The 22014-nt window shown below is 43.5% G+C and overlaps 2 protein-coding genes and 1 long non-coding RNA gene across 7 annotated transcripts in view; 1 reads left to right on the top strand and 2 right to left on the bottom strand.

The window, feature by feature from the left end:
* LOC116381771 (potassium voltage-gated channel subfamily C member 1-like) overlaps positions 1-19005 on the bottom strand; it is a 44841-nt gene extending 25836 nt beyond the window's left edge. For 3 of the 4 annotated variants that reach the window (XM_031844183.1, XM_031844185.1, XM_031844184.1), the window contains exons 1-2: positions 18405-19005; positions 10268-10956 (exon numbers count right to left, since the gene is read on the bottom strand). In XM_031844183.1, the coding sequence (XP_031700043.1) occupies positions 10268-10956; positions 18405-18453 (738 nt within the window). In that variant the 5' untranslated portion in view covers positions 18454-19005. The remainder of the gene's footprint in view (positions 1-10267; positions 10957-18404) is intronic. The other variant, XM_031844186.1, reaches the window with a different exon arrangement.
* LOC116381775 (uncharacterized) lies at positions 12542-21957 on the top strand. Of its 2 annotated transcripts, XR_004212679.1 has the most exons (3): positions 12581-13098; positions 19011-19062; positions 19235-21957. It is a non-coding gene; the product is annotated as an uncharacterized LOC116381775 (long non-coding RNA). The 2 variants fall into 2 exon arrangements; XR_004212678.1 differs by having other exon boundaries at positions 12542-19062.
* A 5-nt stretch (positions 21958-21962) lies between these two features.
* The window catches only part of LOC116381108 (RNA exonuclease 4-like), a 1582-nt gene continuing 1530 nt past the window's right edge, over positions 21963-22014 (bottom strand). The window contains exon 5 of the mRNA XM_031842949.1: positions 21963-21983. Coding sequence (XP_031698809.1) covers positions 21963-21983 — 21 coding nt within the window. The remainder of the gene's footprint in view (positions 21984-22014) is intronic.

Raw genomic sequence — 22014 nt, 5'->3', positions numbered from 1 at the left:
CATGAAACATGTCTATGTTAACCATAGTTACAGTATTCAGACCGTCATTTTACATTAAGTCTTCAAAATACAGTTGATACCACATGGAAAGCCACTGACTGCCCTTATCTACTTCAATTAATCTGAATCGTCATTTAGTGAAATGTTAAAAAAAGGATGACCAATGATCATCATTAGTTAATGAATTTAAAGCAGCTGAATTTCTATCGATCAACAGTTGTATGTGAAAGGGGTTTGAAAATTATTACCTGCGCTCAGAGGTCCCCTCTGCTCAAAAGAGTGTTTTAGCTTCTTTCAGCTAATTGTTTTGTTTTTTTACAGCCTGCACCTTTACTGTTTTGCTTCATTCTCACCGCTCTCATAGCGTTGTATTTAGCTGAAATAGCTCTGATAAACTCGCTGTATGTTTATCTGCTCAGCCCTTAACGGTGCACACACAAAGTTAGTGAACAGCTGGTGAACATAGTGGAGCATTAAGCAGAGAGGAGCCAGATATTTCCCTCAAGAGAACAAAACCAGAGCTGAAAACAAAGCGGGTATTGGACTTCCATGATGATGTCGCTCCGTATGTGTACTGTAAATACGCAGCTGTTTGCTAAGCGGTTTGTTGTTATATTGACTTAAAAGCTAATAATATATCAATGCTGTGTTGTTTCTGCTTCACCCAAGTCATCAAAAAAACGTTATTGCAGGTATTAAAGGCATTGACTTCACAATCTAACTATAAAGCAAAGACTGTCTGTCTGTCTGTCTGTCTGTCTGTCCTTCGCAGATCTCTGGAACCATTATTCCGATCTACTTCACACTTGGCGAGTGCATCGCTGGGGACCCCATGGAGCGCTTTTGTAGGATTCAGTGCAATTTTGACACGTGGCACGTTCAATATTAATACACTTTAAATAAACAAGCAAACAGCGAAGCTTCAGGCTCTGCAGCTCAGCATGGCATCCCCCCCCCCCAGGCAAACACTGTCTTGCTTTATTTTTCACCCTTTCTCTAACTGGGAATGTGGGTTTTGGCAGTGGTAGACAAAGTAAATGTGTGCAGAGTAAAACTATTTACTATTAATAGTAAAAATATTAATATTGCACAATAGAAGGTCTGCATTCAAATGTTCAGTTAAGTTTAAGTTAGCATTATTAGCACAATCTTTTTAAATTGACTTAATGTCTGTTAAAGGCGGAGCTTTCAATTCTAAGATGATGCTGGATAGTTATTATATTAATATTAATGCATCATATCTTAAATGTTTTTGTGTCAAATCTGAATCTGCAACGAAACCATTAACATTTCTCTCTCAGGTAAATGTAGTACTACAATATTTATACTTGAATTGCCTAAACAATGGATAGATAATCAGTTATTGATTGAGTGATCATTTCAGTGCTATACCAGTTGCATTGTTGCAAAAACCTCCCTTTTTGTACATGCAATAACATGACAGACATTTTGGCTGTGTTAGTTCCATCATTGCAGAATATTTCAAGGTGCACAGATCTAATAGCTCCTCAGCTTGTTTCAAAGAGGGGATCTATGACAGCTGATAATACCAGACCGACAATAGACAGAAAGTAATATCAGAGAAGATGTCAAATTCTTGAGAGCAACTCTTCCCCTTTTCCTGTCCCAGAAGAACTGCAGCCGTGTCTCGCCTCAAGGGAAATGCAATCGACACAATGCAGTCCGAGCCAGGACAGGCAGTTAAAGCAGAAGATTGTCAGCCCTTGCTAGGGGTCAGCCAGCATCCAACACGGGACTCTGCGGGATAATGAAGGGCAGTAGAGGTGAGGAAATGTGTGGGACTGGTAGAAGTAGATGGCTGAGAGGAGGGACGCAACAGGAATCCCGCCACGGGATGGTTTTTATGTGTTGCATGTTTGTATATGTGCAAAACATGTGCGCGGCAGGCTCATCAAACACCCGAATACAGGAGGAGATGAAGGAGGAGGAGCGACTGAGGTTTGGAGGGAGGTGGCACTGAACTTCAAGATATAATTAGCTTCTGCTCGGGGTAATCCTCGCGTATATTTTATTTCTGAAAACACTGACTCTCTGAGGTCAGTGCTCTTGGAAGCGATCCTAGTAAAATTTAAATCACAACACAGACTTCTGTTTGAGACATTCCCTGAATGACTCAACTCCTTGACACAGTTGAATCGGTAAGCTCTCCTACACACACACACACACACACACAGTGTTGTATCTGCTCTAGCGTTCAGGTCCCCTCCATTTAATTCCCTGCAATTATGTGAAACCATTCTGAAGACAAACAAACATCGTGTGGAGGTGAGTGAACTGTACACGTGTCCGTTCCCTCTCATCTGCTTTGTATTCACTCCGGATTGCAGCATGCGCATTTGTCCTCCCCCTCCCCCTCTTTCTCAACTGATCCTCCTTTTCTTCTCCCTTCCTCACCCCTTTCTCCATCCTTGTATTGTTCGAGACATGTAACGCAAGTTTGCCACAGCTCTCCCTGTTCTAATAGCTGTGATGACCGACTGCCTTTATGCCTCCTCCTCCGCTGTTTCTCAACCCCCTCTGTCCTTTCTCCCTCTGCCCTTTCTCCCTCTGTGCTTCAGTAACTATCCATAACGAACTTCATAGGTCCATCATAAAACTGAAAATGAAATGGGACATGCACAAAGGCCTTTTTGGTGAACAAGATCACTAGCTGTAAACCTTTCTATGTCGTGCTACTCATAGAGGTAAACAAAAGAATATAAACGCCTAAATTTGAGAAAATAATCTATAAAAAACACGACATTCTGATACACCTCCGTCCAATTCCACTCCTGAATCAGACTCTTAAACACTTCTCTAGATCACATTTCTATTTAAAGTAGTCATTCGCTCTGCCTCCACTCCGCTGCCACTTGGACAGAAGGGACAATCACGAGGAAGCAGATGGTCACACAGGAATTGTCCCAGTGACGCCCTCCAATGTCATTTTCCAAGGGAATGAGCAGGGATGCAGTTTGACTGTTTAAGTGCCATTGTGGAACGACACCATGGCCAACGATAGACTAAATGCTGAATCAGGAAACTTGTCATCAGTAGAGCTAAAGTAGTGCTTTTTCAAACATAAACGCCAAACGTTCCCTAGATTAAGATTTTTAATTATCAGGGTTCGCTGCTTTTCTTTTTCTTGTGCGATAGTAAACTGCATATGTTTAAGATTCAACTGTTTGTCGGACAAAACTAGCAATTTGATGACGTCAACTTCATGATAGCCATTTTTCACAACTGTCTGACGTTCATGTGTTAATTGATTAATCGAGAAAATAATCCACAGATTCATCGTTAATAAGAAATGATCTGCCCTGGGGTGCTTGCAGATTAAGTTCGTGCTTTTCTAACATGAACAAAAAATCCCCAAATAGTCAGCCACCATTATTCTCTTAAGTTATTTAATTGCATGATTGTATCATTAGTACTGAAACAATTAGTTGATCAATTGATTAACAGAAGATAAATTAGGAATTTTGATAGTTAATTAATCATTTAACTCAAAAGTACCAAATTATTTGCTGATTCTAACTTCTCAAATCTGTGGATTTTCTATTTTTCTCTATCTAATAATGCCTTTGACTCTGGAAAGTTGCATTTTTTTGTTTCAGGATTTAAAAAAAAAGACCTACAGGACAATAAATAATGAAAATGTAAATTAGTTTTCAGCTCTTAAAATGATGAGTGATTGGAACGCTCTTTTGAAATATCTGTCAGCTATTTTCCATCCAGTCTGTTGATCTATGTATTTGTAAAAGGCATGCATTTGGGACATTGGCATGTGTGAGAGTGATCTGCAGAGTTACATGTGGAGGCGTGTCAAATTAAGTGATTTATCTGTGTGCTGTAAGTGGTGGACGCTCAGCTGGATGGTTTATGGGCAGCTACACTTACAGAGCATGGGCCAGTGTGTAAAGGTGGGGCCTCCGAGAGTGATTTATGTTCAGCCGGGTGTTCGAGGGGGTCAAATGTGAGATGCATGTTGTAATGGAAGTGGGTAAATGTGTTTCTGTACCACATTAAGTCTCTCTTTAGTTACAGCATGTGCTGTTCTATTGCTCATGAATAATTGACGATCTTTATGCAGCGAAAGGACTTTTGATTCAGCACGCAAATAAGTGTTGTTTTTCTCTGTGAGTGTGAGCGCACTGTCTACTTATTTGTTTACATATACTATGTGTGTGGCGGTCTGTGCAACTGTAGTACACAATACACTGCTCTCTCGTGTGATTTGACAAGATTTGCCCCATTTAGAGAATTCGAATTCCCACCACTGTAATCGGCTCTGGCACCGTGTGAGCTCTCCACCACTGCCGGTGTCCGGAAGTCATTTCTATTCGAGAGCGTAAGAGCACATGTCCAGGGTTTGCCACAAGGTCAGTACAGTGGTGTGTAGTGCCGATTCAGCACTTAACTCTTGCATGGCTAAATGGTCTGAGGCAGAGGAGGAGGAGGAAATGGCTGAGGAGGTCCAAACGAGAAGAAGAAAGGTATTTGGAGTGATGAGAAAGCAATTTTTTTGCAACATAATCACACAGCATGTTAAATGCTTCTGTCTTAAATGTAACGTGATGGTTAAAGCAGTAGGTTGACATTTTGGAAAATAAACTTTCTTGCCAAGAGTTAGATGAGAGGATCGATACCACTCTCGTGTCTGTACAGTGAATATGAAGCTGGAGCCAGCAGCCAGCTGGTTCAGCTCTGTTCAAGGACAACAAAATCCGTTTACCAGCACTTTTAAAGCTTGCTAATTAAAACTTTATATCTTGTTTATTTAATCGGTAGAGAAAACCTAAGTGGAAAAATTACAATTTGCGGATGGGTCATGTGCCGAACAATTTCTTGCCTCTGAGCAGTTGCCTGGCAACCAGGAGACTTCAGGAAGTTACTCGTCCGTGCCAAAGTCTGGCACATAGAAATGGCAAATTCCCTTTTTTTTCTCCAAAAAGCTAGGCTGGCTGTTACCCTGTTTCCAGTCTTCGTGCTAACCTAAGCTAACCGGTTGCTACATTTACCGCACAGACGTAGAAGTGCTATAATCCTCACATTTAACTCTCAGCAAGAATGTGATTATATGTATGTCCCAAAATATTGAACTGTTCGACAACTACACCTGTGTACAAATGTGTGTCTAAAGTCCTTCTCGTGTCAGCAGACGCACTAAATATCTTCTGGCGACGCAATTTAAAGCCTTGCTGCTGGATAAAAAAATCCTAGAGCAAACACTGCAGTTTTTCTGTTTTTACCACTTTAAAGTGCTTCCCACTTATTTAAAACAGAGATCATGTCTCTGCCCCTGTTATGAGACATCAAGCGTCTATCCAGTAAAGTATCGCCAACAGACAGTGCTCAAGTTACAAACAGAGGGACTGTGACTTCCGAGGATGCAAACACAACATGAGAAGGCCTGCGGTACAAAACATTGTCAGGGAAAATTGAAACAGAACACGATACATTTACCAATTGGAGGCACAGGAGAGGCAGGTTGACTAATTATCACGCCCTTGCCAGCAGCTACTGCTTGAGGAAAACAGTTTACCTTAATAAACTTGGTGAGCACTTAAGAATATCTCCCTCCGTCTTTTCTTATGCACTAAATGGTTATACAAGTACATAGTCTCATCCTCTCATCAGTAATGGAGGAACAGATTTGCCACCAGCGAATGAAATTAAGGCCTCCGTTTCCTCTCTTTGCTATTCTCAGATGCAGCCCACGGGGAGAGGCACCAGACTGGAAGTGGTAAATAGGCCTTTCAGCGGGGTCAGGGTTTCAATGGAAACAGCTCGGAAGCACGAATACCAAACCCCACCGCTGAAAGTAAAAGTTCAATTCAACGCGCTAAAGACCTTTCAGTTTACAAAAGAGCACCATCATCTCGATTTCACATCATTGCGAACACCGGGACGCTGCCAAAGCTGAGCTTAATGGGTAAACAGAAAAAGTAACGCAGGAATACGGCAAGGTAGAGTCCAGGGTTGCTGTCACCTTCCCCACAGTTCCCATGAAGCTCTGACTAGAGTCGGGAGGTTCTGTACGTGGCTCTGGGGCAAACACAATTAGTCACAAGACTATTTGAAATTAGAAGTGTCCTAGCATAAATGAGTCTGATAATGATTAATAGCAAAATCATGCTTTAAACACAGGTGTTTTAAATGGCAAGTTGGAGAAGTAAAAACTTTACTTTTGTATTTCCAACCCCACACAGAACTCATCTTCTCTGTCTCATGAACTCCCCTAAAAATGTATCACAATTTCCCAGACAAAGATGGAAACATCACCGAAACCCTGCCTATAGGCCAATTCCTTTTCCACCCAACATCATATCTATATACACTGATGCCTATCAATACATCTTCTTTTCTATTTTCTCTCCCCCACAGTGGTTTTCTACCCAGAGACAACATGTTCTTAGGCCATCCGGCACAACGGCAGTCACATTTGTGTTTGTGACAGCATGGTGAGCTCGAGCACTGTGGAAAAAGGACAGAAAACAATGAACCTTAAGACATGACCTTCAGGGACAGGGGGGCTCCGGACACAGTGCTGCTCCCCCGAAAATGAACCAAATACAGGCACAGGGGGGGGCAAAGGGGCATCTTGTACATGCTGAGCTACAAATGGTGCTTTGTCAGGAGATTGCTGAGAAAGACAACCGTGCACTTCTGATGCGAAACTGGAAGTGACCAAAACTGCTAAACCTGTGGGACAGTGGCGCGACAGTATAGGGCACCATACAGATAATCAGCAATGGATTAAGATAAGTTTGGCAAAATACTTTAAAAAAACAAATAGCTTTTAGAAAATTCAGCATCTCATTTTTTCCGTTGTGCGAGAAATGACACTGTATTAATGTGTGCAGCATTTACTCAGCTTTACCTCCATCATTCAGACTTGTGATGTCCAATATTGACTGGTCAACGCTCACTTAAAGATTTTTTTTGTTTACTTATGCTTATTTAACTTGTAACACCTGACATATCCAAAATTTCTATATATTCCTTTCAGTAATTGTACCATTTCATTTTTCTAACTTCTAACTTCGTTTGACAAGACAGTGTCAAGTGATTACATCAAATTAGATTACCTTCAATGACAAAAAACATACAACACAATAACCACCGTCAATAATGATGGATCCTTGGATATTCGATTAGGATCATTGTCATTAAGGCAGACTATACTTTAACACAGTAAGATAGTAGATCAAAATCTGTCAAACATCATAGAACAGCTCTATGTCGTCTTGGCTGCACTGCAAGATCTTTGTCAACCGAGCACAGATCAATAAGAAATCAGTCGCAAATCATATTGTATACCACCTCATCAAACAGAAACATATACATCCACACATTTTGTCAATGTGTTAACGGTTGTGTTACCATTCAAGCATTAGTCTTTGTGAGCATTCTCAGATTTTAGGAGGTGATAGAGGAAGAGAAAATGGCTTTAAAAATAGACAAAAGAGAAGATAATCAATTAATTATCAATCAATAGGCAGGCAGGAGGGCTGGGTAGGAAGATTGGATAGCTCAAGCCTTCACAGATAATCGAAGATGCTAAGACAAGGGTCCCCACCCCCATCATACAACGTCTTTCTCCCTGTGGGTGTCACCTCCTCCCTGTTTATCACAATACCCTCTATATTTTCCTCCACTATCTCACCCCTTCTCCATTTCCCTCGCTCCGTCTATCCCTCTCACTCCCACTCCACCTCTTTTCTCTTCCTCCAGTGCTCCCCCTCCTCTCTCCCGTGTCTACTGCAGCAGAAAAGCCAGCACAGACACCAGCATATGTGTGTTTGTACATGTGTGTGCTGCTACGGTAGATCCCCGATCGAGCTTCAGATGATCATGAGCGGAGGAGGTGGGGATTTTTTTTTTTTTTTAAGAAAAAAGCCCCGCATGCGTGTCGAAACGCTCTGATCAAAACATTGATTGCTGATGTGCTACAGCCATGCAAACAAAAACCCCTTAAATCATTAGAGTAACGTCTCTGCTTCTGCCTCCCTTTATTTCCTCTCGTCTCCCGCTTCCTCTCTCCGTTTCTCTCTCTCATCTGTCTCATTGTATTTCCACATCAGCATCTCGTTTTTTTTTCCCTCTGTCCTAGCCTCTCTCCATCTCTCCGTTTTTTTCTCTCCACATATAATTTGCATCCCACAGGACCGAAAAGACCAAGAGGTTCTGCCACGTTGGACATAATGCTTTCAGAAAGAGCGAGGGTGGAAAAAAAAACAAGTGATCTGGGTCACAACGCTGTTTGACGTATAGCGCTTGATCAGATTAGACCTACAGAGAGAAACAGGGCTGTGTTCACCCACAAAAAGAGCTGCAGCCATTGAAATGAATCCCACCTACTACCTGCACCTACCCTGCATAACCCCAACGTGCCGTCACAAACACCACTATCTGCAACCATTACACTCATTGGATGTTTTTGTATGATTCATGAGCTCTTGGCCACTGTAACCAGAGGATGTGGTGTAAAACTGATCATTACATAATATACAGCATTCTAGCGGCAAGGCAGCAGGTACAGTAGCTTGAATCCAAGGTATGGCAATGCTGCAAATGATGCCTCTTCGTGCTGAATGATCATTTAGAATTCAGCACCAAATCCATTTATTTTTCCAGAAACATGTCAAGCACCTTTTTTTTTGCCTTGCTCCTGTCATTATTTAATTTGAAAATCCAAACCCTGAAGCTATCTCCCTCTCATGCAACACTTGGATATTCTGCAAAGAATCACACCACTATGTGCTGTTTTGTTACATTGAGTAGAGGAAAAGATGGGTGGGATAGTGAGAAATCAATCCAATCGGGATGAGAGTGACACTTAGAGAAGCCCTTCCTGCCTGATCCCAAGTCCAGAGAGGCGGATCAGCCTGTCACAGCCCAACACTTTACTCTTCCTTCGGAGGATACTGAATCCAGGTATGTAGATCTACACCTGGGGTGTGTGTGTGTATGTGTGTGTTTGGGAATAGAGAGTAGCAGCCTGTGTGTGCAGCGATTGTCTTCATCAGTGATTATAGATACAGTATGTATTGCTGAGTGTGCAGTGATTTGTATTTTAAGATGTTTTTTTCAAAAGCTATTTTCAGCGTGATGGCATGAATTGGCCACTGCAGGTCTCAGCTGACCGTCTGGTTTTGCATGTGCACCTACAGTGGGCATGCATCCACAGTATCCAATGGTCCTCACACACCCTCATAACAGCTAAATAGTACTAGACAGGGTGCAAGACAGGGGTGATCAAACTAAATCACTAAAACACAAATCAAAGCAGCTGTGATCAAGCAGCTGGTTCCATTTGTAACTGGAGGGTCTGAGAAAAAAAGAACCACAAGCCCACTGTAACTGTTTCCATGTACCACAGATCAAAAACACAGTGAGGAGTACTTGTTACTCGTACACCTGTGTGATCAAATGCTGTCAAACGTTTGCTTTTAAGATATACATCATGAAGTATTTACACGAAAACAATAAAGGGTATTCCAAAATAGGAGCGAGTTGTGCGTAACAGCATAAAGCCCGTGCGTAAAAGCCATGTAGCATTCAGGGAGAGGGGTTGGGACTGGCAAAAAACAACCCAGCAGACTGTAGTACCAAGGGCATATGTGGGGAAAGACATGCACTTCAACACTGACGAATCGGCGTCGTATGAGCAGCGCAGTGCTACAATAAATAAGACTATGAAATACGGCGCATTGATGTGCATCGTAAACGGACAAATGTGACCTAATGAGGGCGTTTGGATGCAGGAGGCGCAGCGGGTGCCACGTTTAGAGACAGGTATGTATTAAACCTTCTCAAGTAGCAGGATACAACGATAGGAATTGTGATAGCAATAAAACGGTATTCGGTGTGAATCCAGCTGGTCTGAAATATGTAATATATCAAGTATAAGACATGGATGTGTTGCGTTTGACAAAACCTTTGGTTGTTGTACAATCTATACCTATCTACCAATAAATATAGCTCCCATACCATTTTCCATTTTCCCTATGCTATCAGCATTAATTATTCAATACCAGTATAGCTCTATATCCTGCTATTTAATGCAAGCTATCCTGTCAGGGACCGACAGTCAGCCTGCAGTTAATTTTGACGGACTGGTTTCAATGATAATGTGGACAGAACATTTAAAAAAAAAAAAAAGTTTCAAAAACTTATCATGACTCAAGCTGTGAGACATCATGAGGCAGAATATGCAACAGCACATAAACAAGTTGGTCCCTCCAGGAGAGACGTAACTCACCCGGGCATATTTGGAGGAATATGGGTCTTCAAACAGTGCCCATATTCGGGGCTGCCAGGTTTTCCACCAGCCCGCTTTCCTCGCGTCCTCTTGCATGCACAGTCTTTTCAAGTCCCCATCCGCACCGCCCAGCGCCGGTTCGTCGTCCGGTGCGTCTGGTTCTGGATTCTCGAAGCTGTCCAATGCCTCCTCCGCATCCCGGTGCTGCCGGTAATTCATCCAGCAACACGCCTCCACGTCCGTCTCATCGATACCCCAGAAAGCCAGCTCCTCTTCAAACAGGGGACCGCACACATCGTTGGGACAGTGCAACTTCCCAGTGCGGTAATAGTTGAGGATGAAGGAAAACACTGACGGGTGTCTATCGAAGAAGAACTCGTCTAATTTGGGGTCGTAGTCGAAGTTGCTGAACGCGTCCGCCTCGGTGAGCCACGATAAGCGGGTGCCAGGCAACGTTTTTAGGGTGCTCCGGTAGGTCTCATGCCGCACCCCTCCGCAGTTTATCACGATTTTCTCGCTTTCCGACGGACAAGTCATGTCTGCGCTGTAACATGCTTTGTTGGACGACTTGTTCCCACCCTTGCGCCCTTTGAAAGAGGATACACACACCGAACTGAGCATAGAGGACCGGGGGGGGAGGGAGAGGATGAGAGAAACCGAAGGGAGGAGGAGGGAGGAGTCTGAGGAGTCTGCGGAGGGAGAAAAAGGGGCAGAAATTTTAGAAGAAGGGAGAAATAGATGTGGATTATCAACATTGCAATACGAATAAGAGTCTCGCGCTGAAGCCAGCTGTATGTGCAATTATTCACTTGATAATCAGCTGGTGGAAGGGCACAGAACGACCTTGTGCAGGTGCAGTGACTGAGAGGGGGGAGCTGGGGAAACAAGGGGTGGCGAAGTTGTTTTTAACACAGCATCCTGGAGCACAACGATCCTTCTACTTATCAGTGCATCATATGACAGCAGGTGAGCACATTCATGGGTCAGCATCCTCACAGGCTGGTTGTTGACACCACAGTGATAATAAGGTATTTTCAGCTATTGCGATGTGACTGCCAGGGTCCCATCCCTTATGCTCTCTGCTGTACAGTTTTTCCAGCCATCACTGTGGCATTGATATGGTCAATGCTCATGTCAGTGTACATTCAAATCCACTCCCTTATTAGGCCACTGCGAAGCTTGAGCACCCCCCTCCCCATCCCAATCCCCTCCCCACATGCAGCAACCCTGCTTCCGAGCACCCAAAGATGTGTTCGGAGAAAACAGTGACAGAAAGATGGGAGGAAGTGGGGAGACGTGGATATCCTTCACCCTGCTTATTTTCCCCCTTTCCCAAGAATCCCTGACTGACGTAAGGTGGCGCAGCACCGTGTGTGTGTGTGTGTGTGTGTGTGCGTGTGTGTGTGTGTGTAGGTGTTAATTGCCTCCCGAGAGTGCGGTGTCCGTACTAATGTTAGATCTCCTCAATCAGCCTATGTGCGTGCTACACACACTGCTGCAGCCCCCTCCAACCGCACTGAGATTCATGCGATGCACAATTATGTCAATGCTCTCTCTGCCACTTCTCCCATGCACTGCGTGTGTGTGTGTGTGTGTGTGTGTGTGTGTGTGTGTGTGTGTGTGTGTGTGTGTGTGTGTGTGTGTGTAAAGACATGTAGATCGAGAAGAGGTAGAGGGCGAGAGAGAGGGAGGTTGGGGGGAGGCCATAAATCAGATTTTTAATGGAAGGATCGAAAAAGCGGGAAAATCAGGAAAACAAGGCAGGCTCAGACAAAGACCCGAAGATGAGGACGAAAAGAGAGAGAGAGAGAGAGATAGAGAGAGAGAGGGGGAGATGTGGAGGGAAAGAAAGTGAATGCAGTACACTCAGGGAACAGCAGGTGTAATATTGTCTCTCCCCCTATTGATGGAGGAAGGGGGCTGAAGAGAGAGTGTCGGAGGGGGGAAGAGCAGCGAAAAGGAGAGTGCACTATAAAAGTGAATGAATTCTGCTGCAGTAAAAAGCCACAGTTATTCTCTCTCTCTCTCTCTCTCTCTCTCTCTCTCTCTCTCTCTCTCTCTCTCTCTTCTCCCGAGGTCAAATTATTTGATCTGCGTTGCCATCCTGGGGGGCTCATGGTGCTTCAGAAAAGACACGCATTCACAGCAAGAAAGCCCATACATGCGCAGCATCTATGTTGTTAACCTTTTTCTCTATTCAAAGAAATGCACCACTCTCCTCCTCCCCCCTCCTCTCCTGTGAGCTCTCACTGGCCCTCCCCCTCTCCCTCCTACTACTCTCTCTCCCTCACTTTCTCTTCCTCGCTCGCTCTCATCTTCCGCATAAAGGAATCACATTTCATTGAAGGAGGAGAATCAAGGCTTCATTTCTCTCTCCTCTTCCTCCTCTCACAACCCTGGTCCTTTTCCCATTCATAGCCCTTCTGCCATTCTTTTCTTCTTCTCTTTCTCCCCCCTTCTTTACTGCATTTTACTCTGCATTTGTCTGCCATTTCGCTTCACTCATACTGCTGTCCCATTCGTTCCCTTTACCAAAGTAAGCTTCCTTCACTTTGGGTCAAATCAATCTTCCTCTTTTCCCTCAGACTTTTGCTTCCTTTCATGTCCTTTCACTGCAGTCTTTCTTACTTGTTGTTGGTGTTTACTCACTTTACTACTTCTTATCTGAAGAAACAACTTTTTGTTCAGGAAAAGTTTGCCGTCTCCCTATTCTCTTTCAGATCTTATATTGACATTACGTTTCTTTATTTTGTCAGATTTATTTATTTTTTTGGTGCAAAAATTTTCTTTTTTTTTTCATTTTTGAAACTCCTGGACTTAACAACACTCAGGTAAGATCTACTAAGGCCAAGGCTATTGCATGGGTATGCAGTCAGAATTCAGAGACATTAAAGCACAAATATTTCATACTGTGCACAGCTAACAAAAATGTACGTATTGTATATGCAGAAAAATCAAGACACTGAAGCCTGAAACCTCTACTTTATCTAAAATATCCAGTAGTATTCACTGTGTTTTCCGCAGGAGCATCAAATATGCTTGCTTGACAAAAAAATATTCTGCACTCATGAGTTTCAGAGTACTGCATCATTCTGCAGAAGTAGTTTTCTGTATTTCTCCAACTACAAACTAATAAATTAGGACTATTTGAATTTAATAAGGAAGTAATGAGAGGCAATAAAATCTAAAACTGAACAACTTGGAAGTGAGGTCAGGCAGTCAGAGAGTAAAAACATCTTCCTGTGGGGCTTTCCAGCAGGGACCGCTGGTGTTGTGGGATGGATTATATTTCAGCACCATGGACAGTGGCGCTTTCTTACTCTCTCTCTCTGGGACAAACTCTCCTCTTACGGGATACTAAACTTTCAAGAAGCAACTTCTATTATCTCACTGTGGAACTTTCATTCATTGGATGAGTTTTTTTCTGGTTTCACTTTGTAGTGCCCCTGCGCCCCTTACTTCTACTTCATAGGCAGCTGTAGCTTATTTGTGAACTGCTCAATGTTTTATACACGGACAGCCACAACTCTGTAACTGCGGGTAGATGCCTTTTTGTTCCCTCTGAGTCATGTGTGATGAGCTTACTGATTTTTTAAATGTACCTATGTATTCTTTCATAAAAACTAATTAGAGGTTCATTTGGAAAGGGCGCTGTTAGGTTCCTCTACCTTTCCTGAGAACTAGAATTTGTGAGAAGTTTAAGTTAAAGTAACTGTGATGAGCTACATATCTGATTACTGATCTTGATGAGCTCAAAGCAAGTGAGTTCAATGCTCTGTAGTTGCATTTCAGGAAAATGTCCACAGTTTCAGTTTTTAAGAGCCTGCCTCAGCACTTTAATCATTGACAGCAGTGCAATTGCGCAAAAAAACAACAACCAGAGAGAGGAGTGGGGAAAACATGAGGAGGAGAGGTATGGAGGGGGGACTGAAGCTAAAGAAGCTGAACAGGGGGTGTAGATCCAGTGGAGAAAGCACAGAGCTGATAAGGAATGCAGAAAGGAATGAAGAATGAGGAAGAGGCTAAAAACTGAGGGAGAAGTGGGAAGAGGGGAGGGGGGTGTGCAGAGAGGAGGAACAATCTCCACCACCAGCTCTCTTTCTCTCCCCTGCAGCATTTCCTGCCTTGGCCACCATGTCCTGCGCCACCCTGCTACTACTGCCTCACCACTGCATATACACGAGAGGAGAGGTAGTGAGAAGGAGGGGAGAGGAGAGGGGAGGGAGGGAGACGCATACATACACACACTCACCTGGCTGCAACAAACGGGCTAAGAAAAGCATGTTGAGGGCGAAATGAGGCTCATTCATTCTGAACGTTTAGAGAGAGGAGAGGAGCTCTGCAGTGGACAGATAGATAGAGAGAACAGGGCTGGGGGATAGAAAGAGCGTGCACACGGCTTGCGCACGACGGCTGCACTGACGCTAATATATATTAGCAGAAACACTGCAGCAAGAGGGGGAGGGAGCTCGGGATTATAGGATGCATTGACTGTGAAGTACCAGCAGCAGTAACCGGGGGGAGGGGAGGAGAGCGCACGCTAGAGGGAGAGGGAGAGACAGAAAGAGGAGGCAAGGGAGGAATTTTGAGGAGTGCTGACTATGCGGAACAGACCCAGCAGTTGGCAGAAAAAGCAAAAAAACGTTACGAATCACAGAGGGGGAGTGGGGTGGGAGATATGGAGAGGGAGATAAGATGGAGGAGAGAAGAAGGTATGTAGGACAGTTAAGGTGAGAAAAGGATAGAGAGAGTAGGGGGGAAGTGTAAGGCAGGAGAGAAGGGGAAATGAGCAGTCTGGGGGGAAATGAAACAGGGGAGAGAAAAAAGGTGGGGCAAGAGACAGAGAGGACAAAAAAAGACCTTGCAGTGGCGCAGGATAGCACCTGAATGGATGTAAAGGTGTAGGAGGAGTCGGGGGGGGGGGGGGGTTAGAAATGGTCTGCAATACTAAGAAGAGGAATGGAAACATTGATGATTAAAGAGGAGGAGAGGAAGGATAACGTGTAGGGATGTAAAACAGACACAAAGTTGAGCTAAATGGCAAATGTACCATTGGGGAAAATGAGGGCTTTGCAGGCAAGTGTTTAACGTATGAATGTGTGTGTGTGTGTGTGTGTGTGTGTGTGTGTGTGTGTGTGTGTGTGTGTGTGTGTGTGTGTGTGTGTGAAAGAGCGATAGCAAGAATTACGTATGTGTTTCTGGTGCGCAGCCATTTTTTTCCCACCCGCTACCTCATCAAGGATGTAACCACAAGGCTTCACGCTGTTCCCCCATATCACCTCCCTCCTTTCCTCATTCCTCTCCCCCTCATCTCAACCTTATCTCACTCTCCTCTCCTCTCTCTCACACTCCCCGGTGTTGAGGAGACCCCAACAGGAGAAAGCGAGGCACTGCAGCGCGGTGAAAGCACTGCGGTCACCTCCCCTTTTAGTGCGGTGTCACACCACAGTGTCCTCTCCCCTCTCCAATTGTCATTGCACCTCATGGTGTAACTCTGATTCTGGCAGGAGGGTAGGAGCCAGATAGGTGTGTGCGTGAGTGTGAGGATAGTGGTGAGAGGTATAGGTGGAATGAATGAATAAGAATGAAAATGAGATGATTGTCATGAATGGATGGAGAGCAAAAAAAAAAACAAGGTGCGTATGCAGGAAAAAACAGAGAACAAGGCCACACAATGACCCAGTAGCTTTGAGACAGCTGATGTACACAGAGGAGAGAAAAAACAAGGCATTTCTTTCAATAAAGCTCACCGGTGGCCAATTCCCAGAACATGAATTAAATAGCCAATCAATTAAGCAAGCAGAAAGGAAATGGCAGTTCCTCTACTCCACGTGGAAATCTCCAGGGGCTGACCAATCCACACATACTGCAGCACTTGTGCATACTGCTCAATCACCCCCAGCCCTCTGAGGAACTTGCTATGGTAACTTCCAGCCACTTTCTTTTTTTGAGAAAAAAAAAAGAATCATGTGCTCCTGGTTTGCTCCTTTTAGCTGGCTGGGGATGATTAATACATAAGGCCAGTTTCAGGAATAGACCTGCAGAAATGAAGCCTGTAATAGAGCTCTGAAAGCCCAGCAAGTGTCCATGACTAAATCATTTCTGCCCACAGGAGGACACATGTTGAGATTTCTGGGATAGATATGCCCACTGGGTGAGACTTCACTGGTGACAGGAGGAGACAGGGTGCAGGTAAAGATTGAGGAGTTCTAGAGTTCCCTTCAAGGGGCAGTGAGTGGTGTAGGAGAGGTCAGAAAAATCCTGAAACAGAGTGCAGGCAAAAAAAAAAAAAAAAAGAGCAATGGGATAGTGTTTCATGTCGGGAAGGAAAGATATTTTTGGACCTGGATGAATCTGAGCTATCCCGTAGTATTTAAAATGTGGTTCTTAGAGAATTTACATCAGGAGCAAATAGCTTTAACCTCAACACCTCCCGACTGTCTCTTAAGTCATTTAAACCTGTCTGCTCCTAATTAAGGATGCTGCCCTTACTACATGATTATGACCATTATGATCCAGCAGCGCAGTGATGTGGTTCAGAGGGCCAGACAGACAAACGGGATGATGGGAGAAGTATTACTGCACTGACCCCTGACCTGTGAACTAGCCAGCGATTAGACAAAGAGGAGGGGTAGTCACAGATAAGACTCTCAACAGGAGGGAGAGAAGTTGGCTTTGAATGTGAAGAAATAAAACAAAAGGAAATGTAGACAAGAAAGGAGACGAGAGGGAATGGAAGGTGAGCCTGGAGGTGAGCCTCAAGGTCACCGATGTAAAACAGAAGGTTTAAAAGCAGAGTCAGGTAAGGAATTAGTTGAAGGACAGAGGGAGAGTTCTCTGATTCGAAGACGTGTGATGACAGAGAAACTATTGCGGCCAAGGAGAGAGGAAGGGTCAGAGGAGAGAACACACACAAACCCAAGACACGGCAGAAGCGTAATTCAATCACAGCCTCAAAATAGATTCATTCCCCCCCGTTGCTTAAACAGCAGCGTCCTCCTTTCGAGCCCCATCACTACTCTACCGATCACATCCACTGACAGGGCGCCACTGTCTCTGGTGGGGAGGCTTTTTTTTTTTTTTTTTTATAGCTTTTTGCTAAAATCAAAAGGGTGTTTTCTGGGTTACCCTCGATCTAAAAATAGCGCCAGCTGTAGATTCATAATGCAGGATTGAGGAGGGGGGAAAGCAGTGAGAGAGCAAATGGAAGAAGAGAGTTCCCATCAGGGGAAGAGCACGCTGGAGCCAGTTGGCAGAAAAAGCGAGGCATGCGCTGGAAAGTGAAGGAAGAAGAGGCGTTATGAAACTACAGACATTATGTGTAATGCAGTGGAATGGTGATGTCATGGCGGGGGGGTTGTATGGGGAAGAAGACCACGTCTAGACATTCAACTGCCCCCATAGACTTCCTGGATCTCAGTGATGCTATGTCCTTGCTGTGGTTCTGCTCCATTCATCTCCTCCTCGCACCTTCTTCTCCTCGCCCTCTCTCACGTGTGTGTTTGTGTGTCAGCCCTCTCACCCTCCTCCTATGGCTCCTTTATCAAACCTCCATTTCAGGCCTTGACACTTAGCACAGTGCTGCCACGCTGCACAGATGCACACGCACACACACGCACACACACGCACACAAACACTGAAGGCACATGCAAGTAAATCAAATGCATGCACACAAATGCACAAAGCAATACACACATGGAAACAGTTGCTCACGCAGACAGACAATGATGTAGATGAGGAAACACCCACCATTTGTGCAATGAGAAATGTTTATAAAATGAATTATTTTGAAGCGGTTTGTTTCAGTGGATTAATCAAATCTGACAGCGTAAAAGTAGAGTTTTCTTTGTATTATAGCAGCTAGAAATAATAACAAAAACACAGTGAAGAGGTGTACGAGTCCAATTTGAAAAATGTTCACACATTCTGATTTCTCCGGATATTGATCAAAACACAAACAGGCAACAGAAGAACAACAAATCGCAGTTATTGTGGATATAACGATACTTGTTGAATGTAGGCTAGACGCCCCCCGCCCCCCATTAGAGCCGGCCAGTAAATGACCTGCTAACAGACGATAAACGCAGAATAAAGCCACCAAGATACAGACATATACACAGACACGGTTAATACTTACTTGCTTTTGGTTCAGGTTGCGTTTCGAGAGCGTGCAGAAACGTGCACATCAAGGCTAAAGATCAATCAAAACGTAGTTTTCTTTGTTAGATCGCTCTTTCTTATGATTTCAGAGAGTATCCAGTTTTTTTTTTGCAGGCATTCAGTTGTTTCTTTTCTCCCCCGATTATAATGAATCAGAATATGATTGCGCGCGTCTGTTGCTGAAAATCTCGTTTTGACACCGTTATTGCCGAATGTGACTTAGGCTATAGCTTATGGTCATGCTGATGATGGAAAAGGGATGAGTCTTTCGGATGAAATGAAGCAGAAGTCCCCCTGAATACTGGCTTCTTCTTTGTTTTGCTATTTCCTTCGATTTCAGAGACCCCTCTCCCACCTCTTTGTTATTGCCAAAAAAAAAACAATTGACAGCGTTTGTTACAGTGTCTCTACGCTTCCAGGCGCAGGGTGTAGCTACCATTCAGCTCTTCCTCTGTCTCCCCCTGGCAAATGTTTCAATGGAGATGCAGCCTGTAGACACCTCTCTCTTTGCCTTTCCCTCTCTGTGCCTCTCTCTGTTCCTTTGGAGGAGCGTCACCTTCTGCACTATTTTTTTCTCCCTCAGACGATACATGTGGGCGGATTAGAGAACAAGACAGAGGAGTGGGAGGACCCCGGTGAGTACGGAGGCTAATTTCTCATATGGCTGATGAACTTCATAAAGACATGTGCTATAAAAAAAAATACACACACCAGGGCTATACCAGGAAAGACTGTGTTGTTGTTGTTTTTAATCAACTGTTTATGTGGTTTATGTGGTTGTCCCCCCCTTCTTTCTTCCCCACTTAGGCTACACAGACCACACATGCTCACTCTGCTGGACGGACGCACCATTTTGTCTACAGGTTCCCAGCCTTGACTTTGCCTGACATCAGCAGTCATGTGGTATAGCAGAGGAGCAGGTGAGTTATATGATAGTGAGAGTGGAGTAAAAAGTCCAATAATATTAATAATAATAATAATAATAATAAGACAAAGAAGAGGAAGAGACACTGTTTTGATGAAGTTATCTTTGCTCCGAAGGCACTCTTTGCTCTCAACAAACATTAAGGAATTTGTTGTATATTTAAAAAATGTCACTATTTCAGTAACATTCCTGAAACAAAATACTGCATAAACAATACCAGATCATATGAGACTATGAGAAATATAAAAATCAATGTGTTTGCAGGAGCCGTAGGTCTGAGCCATAGTGGAAGTACATGATCAGCAATGTTGCTGATGCACTCATCGACAGGAAACTCAGGGTGAAGAGCAACACAGCCTCATAAAAAATACAACAGTTGTAAAAAGGCAAAAGGCTATTGCTTATAGGTGCCTGTAGCATTTTCCTTGATCACGAAATGTTCTTCCAAGAGCAAAGAGCGGACAGAAAAGTGATGAGTAAAGAAAAAAGGAGAGTACGTCACTTTTGAACTAAGAATTTAAAGATGCAAAAGGGCTGTTTGTAAATAAGTCTTATACCCTTTTTATTGTTCTGAAGTTGAGGCGAATACAAGCAACATTCAGATCTACAGAGTTTTCAAACCACCTAACTTGCATGTGTTGACACTGGAGGAAAACCAAGTGAACAAACTCCACCAAGATAGAGGTCAGGCTTCTAACTGCTGTGAGGTTACAGTGCTAAACACAGAGCCACTGCCGTTATTACTCAAAAAGCACTTTATTTCTTTAGTCAACCATATCTTTCAATAATTTTGACACATACACATTGGTAATTGTGTCAGCTGGGAGAGTGTGTGTTGGTAGATCAAACAAAGTTAAAAAAGGAGCTGTTGAATGTTGAAAAGTGAAAGAAATTGAGAATTCTTAATATGTGCACAAATACAGTCGCCCTCTTTTTTCCATTTTTTTTGTAAACTATGCCACAAGATTACATGTTTGGCTCTATAATGCTACTTATGCACAGTGGTGACTAGAGGAAAATTCAGCAGATCACCAAAGTCATTAGGGTTTATCCTCTGTGGAACATCAATGTCTGAACAAAAGGCCCTCACTATCAATCCCATTGTTGTTGAGATATTTCAGCACGATGCAAAGCAGTGGAACCACCGACTGACATTGCCGTCCATAGAACCGCGCTACTAAAATGCACCAGCTAAAGAATGAAATTAAAGTGCAACATCGGAATATTCAAATGCAACACTTTCTGCGTCACACCAAGAGCGAGTTCACCCTCAGAGTCAAAAGACCAGAACAAATGCAGAAGGAAATCGTCCACAGAAAGTAGCTGACAGTGTTTCTTCATCAGCCAGCATAAATACTGAATGTTCAACTTTGTTCGTCCTAAGAGTGAGCATTACACATCTACAGTTAGTCTCTCGGCGGCGGCGGCAGCATGGCGCAGCTCATGCATAAGGAAGTAGTGAGCAGCAGACCTGAGAAGACTTTGTGTGGTCAGGAGAATATTCTCAAGCACTGACAGAGAAAAATGAGAGGATGTCCTCAGCCTCTGGGTTCACCATCATTTCCTGCAAATGTGATCATTGTTATTGTATGGGTAGATATACTGTATAGTGTATATTGTACAAATGAAAAAGGATTGCAAGGAACAACACACAGCAACACTACCATAATACTGTAATTGCTGTTAATCTACTATGTGGGGACTGTACTGTATGGTAAACAGAAAGGAAAAACAGTGCCCACCGCATGCTTCCTGTGCTCAGAAATGAAAAACGTTCAGTGGAAGCTAGTTGCACAGGGATACAAAATAGATTTTGATACAAGATGCACAAATCAGAGTTTGCAGAGCTGCTGATTATCTGCTGCACGTTTAAAACCCACAACAAAGGTGAATATTGATTCTAACTACTTTTGAGACAATGTGCAGTAGGATGGAAGACTGTAAGCGTCATCTTATTAAATTATGAATCAAGTGCAATGCTAGCAACAGCAGTAATGCCTCCAAACTCATCACAAGATTTGTTAAATGCAGTCCTGGAACAATGTTACGTTCAGCACTGCAGTCCAGAAAGCTAGTCTGTGAAGAGACGCTACAAACCTCCAGAGCCGTGCGCTTGCAGCTTCATTACGTTATGCACTGTTGAGCAGTATTAATTACCTGATTCATTTTAAAATTAAAAGACATAATTACTCGAAAAAATGAAACCAAAACCTTACTGAGACCATCGTTTTATTAGTACATCCCACTGTGTATAACAGACAAATTAATTAAATAGGATTTTTTTTAGGGGTGGTCTGCAGTTTTGGGACACAACTTCACAATGTTCTTCCAGACTCAAAACATACAGACCTGGAAAACCATTTCAGAAGGCACGAAAGAAAGCGGTATTGCCAGACGACGTGGATGATGTTTCGAGCTCACTCATTTTAAAATAGCATTTGCCATCAATCTGTGATTGAATTGACATGTTCTGTTCTTTTCGCCTGTGAGCCATCACATTATGGAGCCATACAGGCAGCAAGAGGTTACATGGAGCAATGGATGAAAGATTATTGTAACACTGGCTGGCTTACAATTTCTGAGAAATAAAATCATGTTTTTTGAAGTTCTCTAGAGTAATGCCTCATTTTTCTGAAGGTCATAATCTGTGTGTTTGATTACT

Source organism: Anarrhichthys ocellatus, unplaced genomic scaffold (assembly GCF_004355925.1).
Source record: "Anarrhichthys ocellatus isolate YVR2014 unplaced genomic scaffold, GSC_Weel_1.0 scaffold4, whole genome shotgun sequence".
Lineage (NCBI taxonomy): Eukaryota > Metazoa > Chordata > Actinopteri > Perciformes > Anarhichadidae > Anarrhichthys > Anarrhichthys ocellatus.
The sequence above is the reverse complement of the archived record's forward strand: the minus strand, read 5'-3'. Positions and strand labels throughout refer to the sequence as shown.